This window comes from Cajanus cajan, chromosome 3 (assembly GCF_000230855.2).
Source record: "Cajanus cajan strain Asha chromosome 3, NIPB_CcT2T_4, whole genome shotgun sequence".
Classification (NCBI taxonomy): domain Eukaryota; kingdom Viridiplantae; phylum Streptophyta; class Magnoliopsida; order Fabales; family Fabaceae; genus Cajanus; species Cajanus cajan.
This window is the reverse complement of record NC_138519.1, coordinates 72,595,563-72,617,024: the sequence shown is the minus strand read 5'-3', so window position 1 is coordinate 72,617,024 and position 21,462 is coordinate 72,595,563. Positions and strand designations below refer to the sequence as shown.

Here is a 21,462-nt window from a genome sequence, read left to right as displayed (position 1 = left end):
TTGTTTCCTGATAGATCTTCTAGCTATGTCTCATTGAGGTGGTTGGCGTTCTTAGGTGACTTTCAGACCATTAAGACGTATGCATGGGGTGCAGCTGTGCTTGGATTGTGCTTGGATGTTTGTATCGCAATTTATGCACCTCTACTGATTACAAAACGCCAAGTTGTGGTGGGTTTACACTTTTATTGCAGTTATGGGCATGGGAACGATTCCCGACCATTCTGTCTTCTTCATTCCCACCTATTCCTCCCGCCAGTCCTATTGGTTTAAGGTATGATCAAATTCAAATATTAACATTTTTAAAATTATTCAATAAATTTTGTAGAAATTAATTGTTTACATTTTTATTTCAGGTGGTCGAACACAGCCACTAAAATAAGCATGAGCGATGATATTAAATTTTATCGCAAATTCTTTGATCGTTTGTCCAGAAAATCAGTAAGTAACTAAAATTTAAGGGTACACTTATCCATCACAAACCCAACATACATATTGGTACACTCCACCTCGCCCACCAGGATTTGAGACATCAGTTCCGATGACTACTACACATATCTGTGAGTCACTTGGTTTAGACTCATCATCGGAACCAACTATGTCATCACACATGATGGATCATATTTTTGGACATTCCCCTTTAATGACTCCACAGCCAAGTATGCCACCGGATGCCACACAATCGAGTCAGGAAGCACCTTTTCATATTCCGTATGATCATGATTATATCAGTCGTGCTTATACATCAGGTATACTCATATTTTTTTATTTTGTTATTAATTTCTTGTTATAATAATTATGATTATTAATAATTTGTGTAAAATATGACGTTGCAGGTGTTGATTTGCGTCCGCAATTTTCTGCGGAGGCTAGTCATCAACCATCACCGCCAGGAGAAAGACGTGTTCGAAGAAATCCTCAAAGGGCTGCAAGGGAAAGACCACGACGGTGTATTCTAACTCCTGCTACTGATACAGGGCATCATCATGAGGAAGATGAGGAAGACGATGATGAGTAGATTTTGTATAATTTTCAATAGACAATAGTAATTACATTATGTTATACAATGACCATCATGAATACACATGAGTAATTACATTATCTTTAAAAAATGCTAAACATCTTCAAAACTTATCGACTGATTAGTAGACTTGGATGGACAATTGCGCCTATTGTGACCCTCTTGTTTGCATATGCTGCATTTTGGTCGTCGTTGTGAGTTCTCAACCCAATCCATTTCGTTTCTAATTCTTGTGGATTTTGGTCTCCCTTTCCCGCGCACCGATGTTGGATCTGGGACAAGTATCCAATCCTCATTACATGGAGGGATTAAGTCTTCATTTCCGATTGGTTCCCACGGACCAGAGTAGGCTTTTAAAACATAATCACACGTATAAACAGGATCTATAAACTGATAGTAATCAATGCTAACAACACCACATGCAGCTATCACATGAGAACAAGGATAATGAAATGCTGTAAACTTTCCGCATTGACAGTATCGTTCCTTTAAATTGACTACCCATTTCTTCCCTCCTGTTTGTGTTACTGGATCAAAGGCCTCTTCAACCTCAAATTTTGAAGATTGAATGTCGTATCTACAAACTTGGTGGGAACAAGCCTCTTCTTGATTTTTTTGCAAAGCTTCAACTAACTTTGAAACGAAGACCTTCCCAGATGAAACATCTGCTAAAGCACGACTACCACGAACACTAAAATACTCAGCGCACCTGGTATACGTCGACCGAACTAATGCAGTGATAGGGAGATTTCTACAATCCTTTAACACCTTGTTAACACATTCAGACAAATTTGTTGTCATATGACCATATCTTCGACCATCTGCATCATATGCCATGCTCCATTTGTCTTTAGATATCGCTCCTATCCACCTTTCAACATCAGGGTTAGATTGACAAAACTTTTCCAAATTGCGATCAAAAATGTGTTTACACGGTGTATACCCTGCATACCAATTAAAAATAACGCACTATAAATTTGTTTAAAATGGTTGAAAAATTTAAAATAACAATACGTACCTAACTTCACAAGCTTTTGTTTAAGTTTGACATCCTTGAATCGAGTATTAAAATTACTTGCAATGTGCCTAATGCAGTACTTGTGATATGCATTTGGCGGTCTCCAACCAATTGCTTCATTGTCAATGGCCGATTTAATGCTACGATGTCGATCAGATATTAAACATATCCCTTCTTTGTTTGTAACATGTAACCGCAAATGAGACAAGAACCACGACCACGCAAGTAATGTTTCTCCTTCAACCACAGCAAATGCAAGAGGAAGAACGTTGTTATTACCATCTTGTGTTGTAGCAATCAACAATGTACCTCGATACTTGCCATACAGATGAGTGCCATCAACTTGTATCAACGGTTTACAAAAATTAAAGGCATCACAACACGGCTTGAATGTCCAGAATAATCTGTGAAATTGACGGTAACCACGATGACAACGATTACCAACAAAAAACTCATCATGACACAGATCATAAAATGACCCTGGAGCAATTTCTTTCATGTATTGCAGCCATCGAGGTAAATAAGCATACGATTCTTCCCAATCTCCAAAAACGTTAACAATTGCTTTTTGTTTCGCCATCCAAGCCTTTCTATAAGATATTTTGAACCCAGTTTGAGATGTTATTCTCTCTTGGATAAGACTAATCTTTATTGATGGATCTTGGTTAACCATTCCTACATATTAAATATTAGTAAACACTAACATATTAAATATTAGTAAACACAAACATAAATTATTATTAATATAAACTATAAACTTTGCAGAACTTACCTTGTATAAATGTTGCAATTAACTCAGAATCTAACTTAGCATGATCTTGCGACAAAGACATGTTCAAACACGTATGACGTCCACCCCACTGAGTCACTTTCCAGTTATCAGATCTCTTTGACTCAATGGCTCTCATGTACCATCCACATCCATCATGTGCATTTGGACATCTAACAACCCATTTAGTCTTTTTCGACTCAACCACATAAAAACTTTGATGCATTCTCATTGCATTTTGCTTGATTGCATTTTTAACTGCATCTTTATTTTCAAACTCCAACCCCACATATAAATCTTGCCCAATTGACCAAGTACTACCCACATCCATCCCTGGAATATCTTCTTCATCGGGATGATTCCAATTTATGTTACTGTAGTGGGGTAAATTACCCCAAAATTGACTTCCACCTATTTTAATAATAATGAATTTAGTAAGTTCAATAAAATAAAATTCAACAATTTACTTTAAACAAATAACAAATTATTGACAAATTTATTTTTCAAATGATACCTTCAGTAGATGGATACATTGAAATTGGTTCAACCATTGGACTATTAACAAGAACATCTGGCTGCACCTCATCATCAGATGGTTCACAATTATCAATTTCATCTTCATTGGATTCATCAATGCTTTCATATGATGATGAAACATGATAGTCTTCATCTTCTTCGTCATCTTCATCTTCATCTCTTGTGATCAAATGTGATCGTTCAATTGACAAATTTTCTAATGAAAAAGTAGAAGATTCTTGCATACCTATTTCAGCATATAATTCCATTATTGGCATCACATTCTGGCTTTGAAATGCTTCTATCATGCATTGTACATCATCATCGTCACTCAATTCCAATGAAGAATATATGTTGTTATCACCTTGTGAAACTAAAAATCTGTAGCTTACAGATAATATCACTTGATTTGAGTTAAGACTAAATTTGTTATGAATCCTTCTCTTTAATATATCCAAAGTGATACCTCGTTTAATATACATTCCTTTTCTTGGTCCATCAAATGTTACACCTTCAGCACCTTCATACATCTTTCCAGTATAAATATAAGCAATCATTTGATCCATAATATCTACAACAACAAAAATTAATTAGTGCAAATATCTATAATTTATATTTAAACAAAAATAAAATTATACTCACCGAATCAGAAAGAAACGTAACTGGCTCAGAGTCTTAAATCAGACCAAAACGTAATTGATAAATATATATGACTTCAACTGTGAAAAGAACGTAGCTAGGTGGGGGTATATATACTGACAATGTCGCTATGGCCCATAGCGACACTGTGTCACTATGGCCCATAGCGACACCATAAAAAAAAATTTAAAGGAAAAAAATATACATAGAAAAATAAAGAAATTACACAAAAATTAATTTTACAATTACAAATTATTATTCAACTGCTAATATAAAATAAACAAATTGTAAAATAAAATAAGTAAATATTTTTTAAAAAAATCAACAAATTAAATAGTGTCGCTGTGGCCTATAGCGACACAGTGTCGCTATAGGCCATAGCGCCACTTAAAAAAAACATTAAATAATAAAGGAAAAAAATATATATACACAAACCTAATTACAGAAAAATTAAGTTTACAATTACAATATTATTTAACTGCTAATATAAAAATAAACAAATGGTAAAATAAAATAAGTAAATAATTTTAAAAAAAAAACAAATTAAATAGTGTCGCTGTGGCCTATAGCGACACAGTGTTGCTATAGGCCATAGCGCCACTTAAAAAAATAAATAAATGCATTATTTAATTTGTCATAAAATAATAAACGAAAAAAATATATATACATAAAACTAATAAGAGAAAAATTAACTTTATAATTACAAATTAACATTTTTAACTGGTATTATAAAAATAATTTTAAAATAAAAGAAAATAATAACTAAAAAAAAAAAAAACAAATTAGTAGTGTCGCTATAACCTATAGCGACACAGTGTCGCTATAGGCCATAGCGACACGGTGTCGCTATAGGCCATAGCGCCACTTGTAAAATAATTATATATATTTTTTATGATTACGTTTTTAAATAAATATTTTTTATTTTTATAAATATATAAGTTCACTTCATTATTTTTAAATTTAGAAATTATTTTACTTTTTTTTGTTTTTTTTCTTAAATGGTATCGCTATGGGCTACACCATTTTTAATGGCGCACAAACTGTGTCGCCTCAGCCCATAGCGACACTGTTTTGGCTCATTCGAGCCCACCCCACACCAAAAAAAAAAAAAACACGTGGCATTGGTGTCGCTATGGCCCATAGCGACACCGTTGTAAACAGCCCTAAAGGCGTAAATAATTTTCAAACAGCACCATTTACGTAAATAACTTCCCATACAACCCTACTTTGGTCAAAAAGCCACCACCATAGTCAAGCCAAATGTGTATACATGCTATATTTCAAATATTCATGAAATGGATGTGACTCTGCCTAACTTCATGGGATTGATGGATCAGACCAATCATAAAAGTAAAGAAACTCCTTCGAATCCTAACTTTATATAATTGTAGTCATCGCTTTGCAGGAAACTAAAAGATGTTATGATAGGATTTCCATTTCATGGATCATTTCATGTCATTCTTGTTTTAAAGACATTTTAGCTAGTTATGTTATAATTCCCATGTTTATGATTATTTGAATATGTGACTTGAAGTTTGCACGATTGATTGCATGCATCTCTTTTGTGTATTCATATATAGTTGTGGGCGGTTGTGTCCACATATAACATTTATGAGTAATGCATGTAGGATTTCAAAAATGTACATTCTCTATTTTTCATTCTCCTATTTTACTAAAACTGCATTAGCAAGCGAAGTAGTGTGTGACATCCTCAATCCCTTTAAGTTAATAATTATATTATATTGTAAATTATATATATATATATATATATATATATATATATATATATATATATATATGCAGGATGGAGGGGGGAGGACGAGAAACAGCGGAATCACCAACACAAGGGAGACACAAAGGGGACGACAAACAGCAAAAACAACAACGCAAGGACATCACCACCTTTTTCTTTTCAAGATTCCCTGAAGCATACGAACAAAAAGACTTATGGAGGATTTTCCAACACTATGGCAAAGTATGGGAGGTATTTATCGCTGGAAGAAGGAACAAGTTCGGTCAAAAGTACGGATTTGTTAGATTCCTGGGCGTGACGGACGAAAAGCAAATGGAGTGGCAGCTCGATAGGATTATGATAGGTAATCTTAAGATGCATGTTAATATACCCCGATACCGGAGATACGGGGAGGGTGTACAGAAGAGTCATACAACTCAGAATCATGATATCAATCAAAGGCAAGAGGTGAAGACGAAGAACTACACTATTAAAATGGCACCAACAAAACGACGAACTTACGCCCAAGTAGTGACTGGGGGAGAAACAGAAAAGTCTCGTGTGTGGCAGTGGAGAAAGAAGAATAAACAACATCAGATAACATGGCAGGGGAGGAGCTTCAACACACCAGAGGTGAATAAAGATAAGTCGTCATGGGGGACCCTATCATCGTCGGATAGCATCGCTGGAATGGATATACACTCATCTTGCTCAGAATGCTCTGAATACGACGGTCTATCACAAAATGAACTCAATGAAGAATCGGTTCAACAACCACCGCAAGAAGAGCGAATCCGGCGAGATTTGGAGATCGACGAACCATGCAGTGGACCAAAGGGTAAAACGCATCCCAATGCTATCAAAAATTTGGGCAGTAACCTGTCAGACGGCGTTGCAGATGAAAGTACCTATATTGCTACACCAATTGATCAGGTTATTGGGATAAATGAAGCAACTAATCACAAGAAAGGTAAAAGACCAATACTAGGGGCGTGGATAGCTGAAACGATACATGGAAATAGAAAGGAAACGATTGATGAAGCAAGAATGAGTGAAAAGAGAACAGATTCAGTAGGTCAGAAAGGTGACAATGACACGCAAAATTCAAAAAGTGGGACAAGCGATAAAGCAATACTCAGGAACATCACAAACGAGATAATAGACAGAGGTTCTGAAAGTGGGCCTACAGGCCCAATAGAAAGAGGTGTTCCACCACTAAACAAAGAAGCTTTTTTGAACGGGCTGAATCATCAAGTCATTACAACAAAGGCCAAAAATCTTGGAGAGTTGGAGGAAGACACTACGGACTCAATTGTAGACCCTGATCACACTTCAACAGTGCAAGTTGGGCTAGAGTTGTTTGATTCCACTCCTATAATCACTAAAGGAGTTCAGATGAAGAAGTCCATGTCTACTTTGAAAAATGAGCTAAAAGCATGCGTAGGAAAACACCAGACCGCCCAGCAAAGAGAGGAATTGACAACACCTATGCAACAACGGATAAGTAATAATGCCAAACTCAAAATCCGTTCGGTCAACGACATCATAAGAAAGGAAGGTGGCGTTCAACAAATGGAGCAATCAGTACAAAAAACACAAACGGGGAAGGAAGTTCTGAGAACTGCACACGCACCGAGCAACTCACTGTCTGATGGAGGTATCCGAAATTGCAATAACATGTTCTGGCTACGAAATAACAAAGTGGAGGTGCGAGAACTTTGGGATCTGGGAATGACATTGGGAGTAACTTGTGAAGGGAATAAAATGGAGATCATACAGAAACTGTTAGAAATGGAAGATAGGGATCAAGAAGGGACAAAAGGCCAAGCAGGGACGTCTGGGGTGAATCAATGATAATAGCATCATATAATGTAAGGGGATTGGGGCAACGCTTCAAGTGGAGAATAATAAGGAGCCTTGTCATTAAGGAAGGAATACAATTTATGTGCATTCAAGAATCAAAGCTGAAAAATATAACTGAAATACAGTGTCAGTTACTATGGGGTGAAACAGAGGTAGCACACACATACTCACCAGCACAAGGGACGGCTGGAGGATTAATCTGTCTGTGGAATCCGCAGGTATTTGAGATTCAAAGTAAGTTTTCAGGGGAGGGCTTTCTGGGTGTGGTAGGAATATGGAAGGAAGATCACACACCAATGGTGATCACCAACGTGTATTCCCCATGTACTCTATTGGAAAAAAAAAAGGTTATGGGCTGACTTAAAAGAAAAAAAGGAGTCATCATCGGTGCCAATTTGGTGCGTGGTTGGCGATTTCAACAATGTTAGAAACCAAAGTGAAAGGAAGGGAGAGAGGAGGATTGATATGACAACAGGGGAAATGGAACATTTTAATGAATTTATTGCAGACATGGAGCTACTAGACATACCATCTGTGGGGAGAGCCTTTACATGGTTTAGACCCAATGGAACAGCTTGTAGCAAACTTGATAGATTCCTCATATCATCAGATTGGTTATCCAAATGGCCAGGCAGCACACAATATATCAGAGATAGAAATATTTCAGATCACTGCCCGATTATTTTGAAAAATTCAATCATTGATTGGGGACCCAAGCCTTTTAGATCATTGGATTGCTGGTTTGAGGACAGAAACTTTGTTGGCATGATAGAGGAAATATGGTCAAAATCAACGGTGGAGGGTTGGGGGGCCTTTGTGCTGAAAGAAAAGCTGAAGAGACTGAAAGCTAAACTAAAGGAATGGAATAAGGATACCTTCGGTAATACCCACAGTCAAATCAGCCTAATTGAACAAAATATGAATGACTTAGACAAGAAGGAGGAATTGATGGGCCTAGATGAAGAGGAACAAATAACAAGGAAAAAATTACAGCATCAATTTTGGGAATTGGCAAAAATGAGTGAGTCGATAGCAAGGCAAAAATCCAGAATCACATGGCTTCAAGAGGGTGACAGGAACACAAAATACTTCCATAAAGTGATAAATTGGAAAAGGAAAAATAGTTTGAGCAGCATAAGGGTGGTTGAGGAGTGGATACAAGATCCGATTCAAGTGAAATGTGAGGTCAACAGATTCTTTAAAGAAAAGTTCTCAGAGGTGCAATGGCAAAGACCAAAACTTGATGGAGTAACCTTCCAGATGATAACCTCTCAACAGAATGAATCTTTAAATACACCTTCCAGGAGTCTGAGGTTAAAGAAGCGATTTGGGAGTGTGAAGGTTCAAAAAGTCCAGGTCCCGACGGTTTCAATTTTACTTTCATTAAGCGATTGTGGGTCATTATGAAAAGGGATATCATGAGATTCGTGGAGGAATTCCACACCAATGGGAAGTTACCTAGTGGAACTAATTCCTCATTCATTGCATTAATACCTAAGGTGGCTGATCCACAAGAATTAGGAAAATTCCGGCCTATCTCCCTCGTAGGATGCATGTATAAGATCATTGCGAAAATCTTGGCAAGAAGGCTCAAAAAGGTCTTGCAGGATGTCATAGACAATGCTCAATCTGCATTCTTGGGGGGCAGAAACCTATTGCAAAGTATACTGGTGGCTAGTGAGGTGATTGATGAGGCTAAAAAGGAAAAGAGGAGCTGCATTTTCTTCAAGGTCGACTTCGAAAAGGCCTATGACACTGTTAATTGGGGATTTCTTCTGTACATGTTACAAAGACTCGGGTTTAACTGTAAATGGAGACAATGGATTATGGAGTGTCTTGTATCGGCCAAAGTATCCGTTCTTGTCAACAGAAGCCCGACGGAGGAATTTACCACACAAAGAGGATTACGCCAAGGTGACCCCTTGGCACCTTTCCTATTCCTAGTTGTCGCCGAAGGGATGTCTGGGATGATGAGAGAGGCTGTTAACAAAGGTCTATATAAAGGCTACAGGGTGGGTAAAGACCAGGTGGAGGTTAATATGCTCCAATTTGCAGACGACACACTATTCTTAGGTGAAGCAACAAAGACTAACATCATCACTATAAAAGGTATTTTAAGATGGTTTGAACTTGCTTCCGGACTAAAAGTGAATTTCAACAAGAGTTTGTTCGGGGCTGTCCACGCACAACCAGTGGAAGTTGAGAGGTTCGCGACCATGCTGAATTGTAGGATAACGCATCTGCCATTTTTGTATTTGGGCTTACCAATTGGATCAAACCCAAGAAAGGCTGATACATGGAAACCTGTGCTGCTCAAATTCAACAAAAAATTATCCAGCTGGAAGAGAAAAATTTTGTCAATGGCGGGAAGAGTTTGTCTTATAAATTCTATCCTAACAAATCTACCACTATACTACCTTTCTTTTTTCAAGATGCCGAAAAAGGTAGTAAGAAAGATTGTCACACTCCAAAGGAATTTCTTATGGGGAGCAAAGGAAGGTAACCGTAAAATATCTTGGGTGAGTTGGAGGAAAGTATGCCAATCAAAGAAACAAGGAGGGTTGGGGGTGAAGGACATTGAAATATTCAATGATGCACTACTAGATAAGTGGCGATGGGGGTTATTCCATCAACACCAATCACTATGGAGTAGAATTTTAAATTCCAGATATGATGGATGGAGAAACCTGCAAGACGGGAAACCCAACCCCGCATCGTCTATATGGTGGAAGGATCTCTCTAAGGTATGTGGGGCTGAACAACAAAACAACTGGTTTGACAAAGGAATAGAATGGATCATTGGTCAAGGAGAACACACAAGGTTTTGGCTTGACCCTTGGGTTGGGAACCAATCCTTAATTTACAAGTTTCCTAGATTATTCCTGAACTCAATCCAACAGAATAACACAATAGCGTCAATGGGAGCATGGGTGGACAATGGTTGGAAATGGGATTTACTATGGAGGAGAGAGTGGTTTGGCAGGGAAATGCAGAATTGGGAGGAACTACAACAACTGTTACAGACGAAAGATCCTCATAAGGAAACAGTACCTGCATGGAAATGGGTACATGAATCAAATGGCATGTACTCTATCAGTTCAACATACAGAACTATAAAGTCTACCCAGAGTATACCAGGGGATAGCCTATTCCTTAATGCTGTGTGGAACATCAACATTCCACCAAAAGTTGTAATTTTTTGTTGGAGGCTATACCACAATGCTTTAGCTACGGTAGACAACCTTAGGAGAAGAAATATAATGTTGGAGGAGGAAAACAACACGTGTGTATTTTGCAGGAATGCGGAGGAAACAACCACTCACACCCTATTTACATGCCCAACAATAGATATAATATGGAAAGAATGGTATGGGTGGGTGGCTAGTGCAACTGTCCTCCCACAAGATCCGGTTCAACATTTCCTCCAAGGACCTTATACAATGCAATCTAATACAGAAAGGAAAAGATGGCAAGTAGTGTGGAGTGCAATAGCTTGGAACATTTGGAAGCAAAGAAACAAGTGCAGATTCCAACGGGAAACATTCAATTTACAAACTCTACAAAGCCAGATACAGTCATTTGCTTGGGCTTGGTTAAGGATGGAGAAGTCATTTCACTATAGCTTTCAACAGTGGGTAAATAACCCAGGGGCATGCATTATATATTAGATACCACATGGCAATCCATTGATATGTGCATTTGTTATTCTCGATCTTGAAGGAGACAACTGACACATTTTATTTACATTGGGTCGAGTAGGTGAGGATGTTGAGTAAAGTAGGGAGTGTAACATTCTAGGGTTGAGTACATGTTTAGCCAATAATATGCTTCTTTCACAAAGTAAATTATGGCTAACAATGAATCAGAGGATCTATATGATGTTATTTATGTAAAAGACTTAAAGGTATTTCTTATACCTCATCAATATATAATTTTTTGCTGTTCAAATATATATATATATATATATATATATATTTATTTTTGTAATAAAAATATTAAAAAAAAATTAACGTGACAGGTACGGAGTGAGACTTAAATTCTCGAACCTGCATCAGAACCCAATTTTCAAATTGAAGAAAACACGTATCTAAATCAGTACTCGATCTTTGCATCCTACCACTGACTTTTAGGGACCAACCTTACTATATTTCTAAAAGCATCCAAAACTCATTCTCGCCATTATTGTCTCCGATATCACGATTAAGATAAAAAATGGTTCCACTCACTTGAAGTGATGGAGAGGGTGTCAGTGAGAACTACAATGGTTTGTTCTACAATGATGTGTTACCAACATAGTGCAAGACAGTGAAATCTTTCTTCCTCACTGCCTCTCTCACTTGACAGAATCAAAAACTCTTTTAGGGTTAAAATAGACATTCAATCTCATAAAATACATTAATTTATATTTGTTCCGGCCAAAAGGTGGACTAAGGTTTTTTCCTAGGTCAAGCCTTAGAGCCAGAGCATTCAAAAGTGTAATCTTCCGTTTTAACTCTAGGGTTTTAGGTTTTATACTTTTCTATTCATGGGCCACTTGGACCTTGTGAGTGCGAGGATATATTTCCATAACGGTTTTCCTTGGGAATATTTGATTATCAAAGATAGGCTTTTCATCCTTGATTCTCGGACTAGTCCAAAGGGTGAGACCCACTCAGACTTTGGCCGACCATACCCTGGCCGAGCTCATCATGGCCGAGCACACCCTGGTCGATCTCACCATGGCCGAGCACAGCCTGACCGATCTCACATCAGCCGAGCACATCCTGGTCGATCTCACCATGGCCGAGTGTAGCCTGGCCGATCTCACCATGGCCGAGCACACCCCAGCCGATCTCACCATGGCCGAGCACAGCCTGACCGATCTCACCATGGCCGAGCGCAGCCTGGCCGATCTCACCATGGCCGAGCACACCCTGGCCGATCTCACCATGGCCGAGCACATCCTGGCCGATCTCACCATGGTCGAGCGCACCCTGGCCGATCTCACCATGGTCGAGCGCACCCTGGCCGATCTTACCATGGCTGAGCGCACCCTGGCCGACTATACCCAGGCCGAGTTCGTCCAGGGGGTGGGTGAGATCGCGGTCCGACTGATCTTATCCATGTGAGAGGTTAGATCGCCTGCCGACCGAGAAGACCCATATTCAAGATTCATCGGATCAAAACTTGTAAAGGGTATCAGATCGGGATCCGACTGGGATGATACACTTTCCTTCCAACTTTAAGCCTATAAGGCGCAAGGGCTTAACTGTCCCAAAGATCGAGTCCAGATCAGATTCCGACCGAACTCCCCCGAGATCACCCTCGTGGGAGGGGATCAGGTCAGATTCTGATTGTTTCCATGCCTGGGCCAAAATTAGGTCTGCCCTTTTCTGACTTTCCCTTTGGTGTGCCGATACGGTACACTTGTCTTCCAGTCCTGAGTCTTATAGGCGAAAGGGCTTTAAGGAATTACTCCCCGGGACCGTATCAAAATTATACCGAGACGGTACACTTGCCTTCTAGCCCTGAGCCTTATAAGGCGTAAGGGCTTAAGCAACCGCTCCTATGAATCGTATTGGAAATAGGCCGAGACGGTACACTTTCCTTCAAGCCCTGACTTTACGTTGTATTGACGCAAAACTATTATTATTTTATTAAGCGTATTACTAGATTTCGATTCACTGATCATCATTATGCATTATGTGGGAGAGAATAACCGAGACATTCGTCGATATCATGAATAATGGAGAAAATAAACTAAGTTAACAAATTTCATTTTGGTATACCATGTCATCCAAATTCTGATTGGAAGAAAATAAACTAAGTTAAAATATTTTGTTTTGGTATACCATGTCATCCAAATTCCGATTGGAAGAAAATAAACTAAGTTAAAAACTCCATTTTTGGTATACCATGTCATCCAAATTCCGATTGGAAGAAAATAAACTAAGTTAAAAAATTTTGTTTTGGTATACCATGTCATCCAAATTCCGATTGGAAGAAAATAAACTGTTAAAATTTTTTTTTTTGGTATACCATGTCATCCAAATTCCGATTGGAAGAAAATAAATTAAGTTAAAATATTTTGTTTTGGTATACCATGTCATCCAAATTTCGATTGGAAGAAAATAAACTAAGTTAAAAATTTTGTTTTGGTATACCATGTCATCCAAATTCCGATTGGAAGAAAATAAATTTAAAAAATTTTGTTTTGGTATACCATGTCATCCAAATTCCGATTGGAAGAAAATAAACTAAGTTATAATCTATGTTTTTGTAAAGCGTGATCGCCCAAATTCCAATCTTAGAAAAATGGGAAAATGAACTAAGTCAAATTTTAAGTTGATTGATAGAAACATACCATTCAAATTCTGGTGTCTTCGAGTTATTTATACTCGCCCAGTCGAATTTTTACCGATCAATCACGAGTTTGGTCTTCGAGTTATTTATACTCACCCAGTCAGAATTTTACCGATCAATCACGAGTTTGGTCTTCGAGTTATTTATACTCGCCCAGTCGGATTTTTTTACCGATCAATCACGAGTTTGGTCTTCGAGTTATTTATACTCGCCTAGTCGAAATTTTACCAATCAATCACGAGTTTGGTCTTCGAATTATTTATACTCGCCCAGTCAAAATTTTACCGATCAATCACGAGTTTGGTCTTCGAATTATTTATACTCGCCCAGTCGGATTTTAACCGATCAATCACGAGTTTGGTCTTCGAGTTATATTTATACTCACCTAGTCGGAATTTAACCGATCAATCACGAGTTTGGTCTTCGAGTTATTTATACTCGCCCAGTCAAAATTTTACCGATCAATCACGAGTTTGGTCTTCGAGTTATTTATACTCGCCCAGTCGGATTTTGACCGATCAATCACGAGTTTGGTCTTCGAGTTATTTATACTCGCCTAGTCGGAATTTAACCGATCAATCATGAGTTTGGTCTTCGAGTTATTTATACTCGCCTAGTCGGATTTTTACCGATCAATCACGAGTTTGGTCTTCGAGTTATTTATATTCGCCCAGTCGAATTTTTACCGATCAATCACGAGTTTGTTGTCTTTAAATAACACACCTGTCGATCATGGAAAGATAAAAGAGATGGTATTTAATAAAATGGGAATTATTGGTTAGTGGTGCCTCGTTAAAAACCTTCTCAGCAAAAAATTCTTTCACATTTTTATAGGGAATAAAAATCTCTTGGGACGACCCCAGCTTCTCAGCTTTCAGCTGCCCTTTTGTTGATTTGTCCTTCCTCCGTCTTGATGTGACTTAGGGCGAAAGCTCTCACATCAAACATCGTTTGACAATTTGCTCTCTCTAGTGCGATGTCGAAAGCACCAGACCTTAGCCCTTTCTGAAACGCAATGACCGCCATCCTTTCATCCAAAGACACTATCCTCAAAGCAACCTCGTTGAATCTTTGCAAAAAATCCTTTAACAACTCTTCGCGTTGCTGTTTGAGATCAAACAAGTCTGACTTGATTGGCGGTTTCTTTTTGTTGGCTGCGAACAGTGCCATGAAAAGCCGACTAAAGACGTCGAAGTCGGTGATTGATCGGTCAGGAAGACCACTAAACCAAACAAGGGCTGCTTTTTTGAGCGTGCCCATGAACAGCTAGCAGCGAATTTCCATGCTCCCACCACAAATTAGCATTTGTGCTCGGAAATCCGTCAAGTGTTGCTAGGATCCTGGGTTCCTTCAAAAGGTTCCACCTGGGGGACCCGATGATCCCTCGGGATGATCTCGGCCCCTATAGCCTCCGAGAAAGGTCAGAAATCCCTAGGAACTTCCATCATGACATCTTCCTCCGCCGTTCGGGTATTGGCCGTTATCATAGCCTGCATCTCATCCGCTCGCCTCCTGATCTCCTCGTTTTCTCGCTGGATGGCCTCTTCCCTTTCCCTGGATCGTGCATTCTCCTCTCTCAAGTTGTTGATCAATGCCATCATCTCCTCCATGGTAGGGTGTTGTGAGTCACTGTTTGATGTGCCGCCTCTCGCCATAGCAAAGTGTAGGTTCTTCCGTATTGCTTGGGGCGTAGGAAAAGTTTCGTCGTAGCCCCACGGTGGGGGCCAAAATGTTCCGGCCAAAAGGTGGACTAAGGTTTTTTCCTAGGTCAAGCCTTAGAGCCAGAGCATTCAAAAGTGTAATATGTCGTCTTAACTCTAGGGTTTTAAGTTTTATACTTTTCTATTCATGGGCCACCTGGGCCTTGTGAGTGCGAGGATATATTTCCATAACGGTTTTCCTTGGAAATATTTGATTATCAAAGATAGGCTTTTCATCCTTGATTCTCGGACTAGTCCAAAGGGTGAGACCCACTCGGACTTTGGCCGACCATACCCTGGCCGAGCTCATCATGGCCGAGCACACCCTGGCCGATCTCACCATGGCCGAGCACAGCCTGACCGATCTCACATCAGCCGAGAACATCCTGGCCGATCTCACCATGGCTGAGTGTAGCCTGGCCGGTCTCACCATGGCCGAGCACACCCTGGCCGATCTCACCATGGCCGAGCACACCCTGGCCGATCTCACCATGGCCGAGCGCAGCCTGGCCGATCTCACCATGGCCGAGCACACCCTGGCCGATCTCACCATGGCCGAGCACATCCTGGCCGATCTCACCATGGTCGAGCACAGCCTGGCCGATCTCACCATGGCTGAGCGCACCCTGGCCGACTATACCCAGGCCGAGTTCGTCCAGGGGGTGGGTGAGATCGCGGTCCGACTGATCTTATCCATGTGAGAGGTTAGATCGCCTGCCGACCGAGAAGACCCATATTCAAGATTCATCGGATCAAAACTTGTAAAGGGTATCAGATCGGGATCCGACTGGGACGATACAATATTTAAAATATTTATTTTATCTAATAATAATAACATGTAAGTAACCTGTTCTCAAATCTTGACGGGTAAAAATCAATGACTCACTGGATCATATAAAAAAATACATAATTCATCCGTGAACAACTTAAAATAGGTGTCACGGTAAATTTTGCCTAATCACCATTCGATGTCCTTAATGGCGGAATTGACTGAAAACATAACTAAAGAGAAAGGTTAGGTAATAGATAATCAAAATTATTAATAACATTAGCACAACTGATATGAATAGAGTATCAAATATCAAGATAAAAAATATTGTTCATTAATTTATTACTAACATTTATTTTTCTTTTTAGTCAAAATTTTACTTAAATGTTAGAGTACTTTGGAAAGTATTCTACCCTTTAATTACTTACCAATCTATACATATTATAAATGAGATATGTAACTGTTTTTTATCTTCACTTTTTAGTAGTTTTGTTAAGAAATTTATTAAACATTATTGTATAAAATTTATCTATTGATGTCCTTATTAGTAAAAACATCACATTAAATCTAATTGATATTGCATAACTGTCTTAATTAATCACTTTCAAATATGTTATTAATGATCTAAGGGATTAAAACAAAATTTTTAAAAATTAAAAGACTAAAAATAATAATTTTAAATTTGAGAGACTAAAAATAAATTTATCTTAAATTTGAGAGATTGAAAATATATTTAAGCTTATTTTTATATATTGGTCATCAAGTCTTTAAATGACTTACATTTTCCTTGTAATTTTGGTATGTAATAGTTGTGCTCTTCCAACAATTATTTATTTGTAACACGTTAATCCATCAACATGAGTTTAATGTACATACAATGTAATAATTTATTATTATGAATCAATCTTGTGTGACAAACATAAAAATAAAATTATCGCATGTTTTGTTGTTACCTTGATATGAATTTGTATAATAATTTAACATTTGCAACCATGATTTCACTTGTTCATCTTTCTATACTTGGAGTTCCCTCAGCCTATTCGTTTCATGTGTTCTTCTCACCTTCAGCTAAAAAGATAGCACATTAAAATTAGTGAAATTATCTCAACTAAGATTTTGTAGTTTGTTTACATACAGACATATACAAACAAAATCAAATACCAAATAAAAGATGGGAGATTAGAGCCAGAGTAGTAACGTTAATTACCTTCTCTAAACAATATTTCTTTCTCTAGAAATTCAATTTTCTGACACAATGCATGCTCTTTCACCATCATCATTTGCTTGTGATTTTGGTGGAAAGTCTCTCGTTGCTCAAATCCCACCATTTGATGTTGCATATGTATACACAAACACATAGAAAATGCTTTATAATCTCATCATAACAAAGAAATGTTTGAAACGTTGGCATCGGCTACATAATCACACTAAAATAAAATTGACTTAAATGTAGTGTAAAAAAAGTTTATATACAATTTTTTCCCCCACAATTATTACCATTATTCGATTAATTCCATGACTATGAAAAAAGTCTTATCTCGCAAAATAAGGTTCATGGCATAAACAACATATTAATAGACGTTATTAAAATGTTAACTGAATAAATTGCCCCCACCTGGTTATCCTAATTGAGCATTTTCATACACGCCCTTAATTACTTGGTAATTGTTCTTGTCTAGTGTATCTGCTTTAGAAAAATATATAAGACCAACTTAATAGCAGCGCACTCCATATATAGAACAAAGAAAGTCTAATTCTCTTTACTAGGCTTCATACAAATCAAAATGTGCATGTCTACTTTGTAGCTCTCAATCCATTTGTTGTTTCATCTTTTACAAAATAACAGTGATGAAGAACAATGAAATGGGGAAAGCTCAAAAGAAATGATGGCATCAACTAGCAACTACCCACCTCTAAATAATAACCCTCCAACTTTCATTGTTTGCTTTACTTTGAAATAAGCTAAATCTCTTGAAGGACAACTTGATATGGGAATTAATTACGAACAAAACAAAGCATGATCAAAGGAAGAAAAAGAAGTAGGTTACTTGATTTGAACTTCATGTTATACTTAATAAAAGTGTGTTCGGTTACATACACACTTAAGAAGAAAAGCTTTTTGGCCAATTTGAAAATTCAAGCCTTAATTTTTTAGGTGATTAATTTTATTAACATTTTAAAATCAATGTTATTAACATATTCTCTTTTGAAGATTTAATTTTAGATTAAATATATTTTTAACCTTTAAACTTTTCTTGATTTTCTTTTTTAGTCCTTTAATAAACTTTTTAATTGGTTATTTCTCCTAAATTAAAATTGACAAAAATTCAGGGAGTAAAACTTATAAAAAAATTGTTAAGGAACTAAAAATGGAAATAGTAAAAAGTTTGAAGTTTGAAAACATATTTGACTCAAAAATAAATCTTCTAATGAATCCTTAATAACATTGGTTTTAAAATGTTAATAAAACAAATCACCTCAAAAGTTAAGGCTTGATCTTCCAAATGGGTCAAAAAAGCTTTGCTTCTTGGACCTATATGTAAACCAAACACACTTATTTGCAAGTACAACATGAAATTCAAATCAAGCAATCTACCTCTTTTCCTTTTATTGGTCAAGCTTGTTTTGTTCATAACTAGGTCCCATATTAAGTTTTCGTTCAGGGATTCAGCTTGTCTTGAAGTTGAGTCAACGATAGAAGGCATCAGAAACTACATTTCTTGTTGAAAGGTTATTGTTCAAAGATGGGGTGGGGAGCTACTTGTTGATGCCATCTTTTCCGTTGAGTTTTCCTCCATTTGACAGTCGTCATTCTATGTGATTTTGCAAGATGAAACAACAACAAATGGATTGAGAGCTACAAAATATATACGCACAATTTAATTTGTATGAAGTCTACTAAAGAGAATTAGACTTTCTTAGCGCTATGGAGTGCATGCATGTATCTTATTCTTATATTTTTTTTTCCAAGCAAATTAACATGAAGTTACTAAATGATTAAGATGATACATATATACATATATATATATATATATATATATATATAAAAGTCATGTAATTTAGTGAATTAACATTTGAGTAATCATGATAATATTAAGATGTTCATGTGAAGCTGATATACCTAATACTTGTGCAGACTTCTGAAACGGAAATTGAAGTACCAATACAGAACATCCACACTTTTGAAACTGATCCTTGATTACTTGAGAACAAAATCTTAATCATTAATGAAACCAAATATTTTAAACAACATGCCAGCAAAGATTTCTTACCGATCTTCGTCTCCTGCGCAACACTACTATTAATATTACACGAACTAGAAAGACAGACACCTAAATATTTGTGACTTGAACTCCCAAATTGGCCAAAAGATTTTCTTCTTGAGCCTTGATCTTCGAGAAGAAACTCGTTTTAATATGATTCTACAAAGAAATTAAAGAAGGCAAATTAAATTGCATGCATATAAACCAAACACATTTATTGTAAGTACAAAATGAAAATCAAATCCAGCAACCTACCTCCTTTGCTTCTTAGGATCCATCATGTTTTGTACATAATTATGTCCAATATCATCATATTTTCCTTCAGCGAATTTTTCAGCTATTTTTAAAGTAGAATCGACGAAGGAAGCACCAGAAACAACATATTTCTAATTTAGGGTTATTGTGCTTCAGAGGTTGGGAGCTGATAGCTGGGCCATTTTTTCCTTTGATTTGACACCATTTCTATCTTCTCTATCTCTATTTTTCAGTAAAAGAAGAAAAAAAACAAATGGATAATCAGACCTTGTGTGTGCTATGGAGTGTTACTGAGCTGTTCTTATATATTTTCTTTTTCAAAGCAGATTCACTGCACACGACCAATTTCCAAATAATGATGGTCTGGCATGCATGAAAATGCTGAATTAGTCTATTAACATTTATGAAACGGAAACATTAATAATTAATTTCGTGCCATACTTTTGAAACGGAATTGAAGGACCAATTACTGATTAGGCTACAGAACTGCCACAGTCTGAAACTGATCCTTGCGAACTTGAGGACAAAGCCTGAATCATTAATACAGCCAAATTTTTCAAACAACATGCCAGCGAAGATTCTTACCGTTTTTCGATCCTCTCCCACACGACACCAATTGCACGACCTAAGAAACGCAGACACCGTCCCTTTGTGAGTGTGCACTGTGTTGTGGTCCTCCAATTTGGTTCAGACACCTTCACATGCTGAATAAAGTAAATATGACTATGTGATTAAGATTTTGATAGAAATACTTTTGAAAGTGTTTGGAATCATATTCAAAAGTGCATGTGTTTAGAAAAAGTAATTTTATTTTTGTGTTGTGCTGATTTGGTTGAACGGCTGCTATTGATTCTTAGTGATGTTGGAATTTACAAGTAAGGGTATTGTTTTATGTGATTAGTCTGCATTTTATTGGCTGTTTCTCTGCTTGATATATAGTTGTCAATTTCTAATCACTTTAGAGGTTGCTGCCTTAGATGAATTAATCAGTCTTAAGACTTCACATTTTGTTGTAGTGCATATATATTAACTATAAATTAGACGATGATTTCATATTTTTTATTTACTTGTAATGTTATAGATACTAGATTTTGATCTGCGTGCTGTGAACTTTTGATTTTAAAATAATTGGTTAATTAGTTAATTTACAAGACTAATTGGTTTTAATTTAAAATAGCACTGATTTAAAAATATATAAGACCTTTTTAGCTCATTTACAATAATTAGTTAAGAAAATTGGATAATTTAGTTAATAACATTAAATTAATTGAATTTTTTTTATAAAAGAAACTACCTTCAGATTATTATTATTATTATTTTTTACTGAAAACTACCTTGAGATTATTGGACTCAGCATTTTACTTTTTCTATCTAATTATTTTTTACTTAAATAATCAATTAATAATGGTTATGAATTTTTTCTTATTGATTTGTGTGTAGTCACCTTTCTCAACCATGGTAAGTGGTAACAGGTGAGAGTGCATCTAAATTAATTTACAATATATTCATTATTTATTAACTAAAAATCTGTAAATTAATTAAGCATATTTTGGTTAAAAAAAATAATTAATACAAATG

General features: G+C 36.9%; 1 protein-coding gene across 4 annotated transcripts; it reads right to left on the bottom strand.

Moving 5' to 3' along the window:
- Window positions 1–513: 513 nt before the first annotated feature.
- LOC109819194 (uncharacterized) lies at window positions 514–20,616 on the bottom strand. Of its 4 annotated transcripts, none has more exons than XM_083071236.1 (10): window positions 20,470–20,616; window positions 19,885–20,106; window positions 19,639–19,788; window positions 19,488–19,568; window positions 17,574–19,179; window positions 17,320–17,434; window positions 3,320–3,892; window positions 2,809–3,216; window positions 2,037–2,711; window positions 514–1,962 (listed from the first exon to the last, which is right to left on the bottom strand). In XM_083071236.1, exons 6-10 carry the CDS (start codon window positions 17,348–17,350, stop codon window positions 1,112–1,114), a joined length of 2,538 nt encoding a protein of 845 aa, XP_082927362.1. In that variant the 5' UTR covers window positions 17,351–17,434; window positions 17,574–19,179; window positions 19,488–19,568; window positions 19,639–19,788; window positions 19,885–20,106; window positions 20,470–20,616; the 3' UTR covers window positions 514–1,111. The 4 variants fall into 4 exon arrangements, with proteins under 4 accessions (XP_082927362.1, XP_082927364.1, XP_082927363.1 ...); XM_083071238.1 differs by having other exon boundaries at window positions 17,574–17,679; XM_083071237.1 differs by having other exon boundaries at window positions 17,574–17,679; window positions 19,488–19,788.
- Between the last annotated feature and the right edge of the window lie 846 nt (window positions 20,617–21,462).

Bases quoted from the DNA above. Each gene is read 5' to 3' on its own strand.
- LOC109819194 (XM_083071237.1), bottom strand. From the start codon at position 17,350: ATGTTAAATTATTATACAAATTCATATCAAG. The intron at 3,893-17,319 runs GTAACAACAAAA...TTGTTGTTGTAG, and splicing joins TTATACAAATTCATATCAAG to ATATTATGGATCAAATGATT. The intron at 2,712-2,808 runs GTAAGTTCTGCA...TTTAATATGTAG, and splicing joins AATTGCAACATTTATACAAG to GAATGGTTAACCAAGATCCA.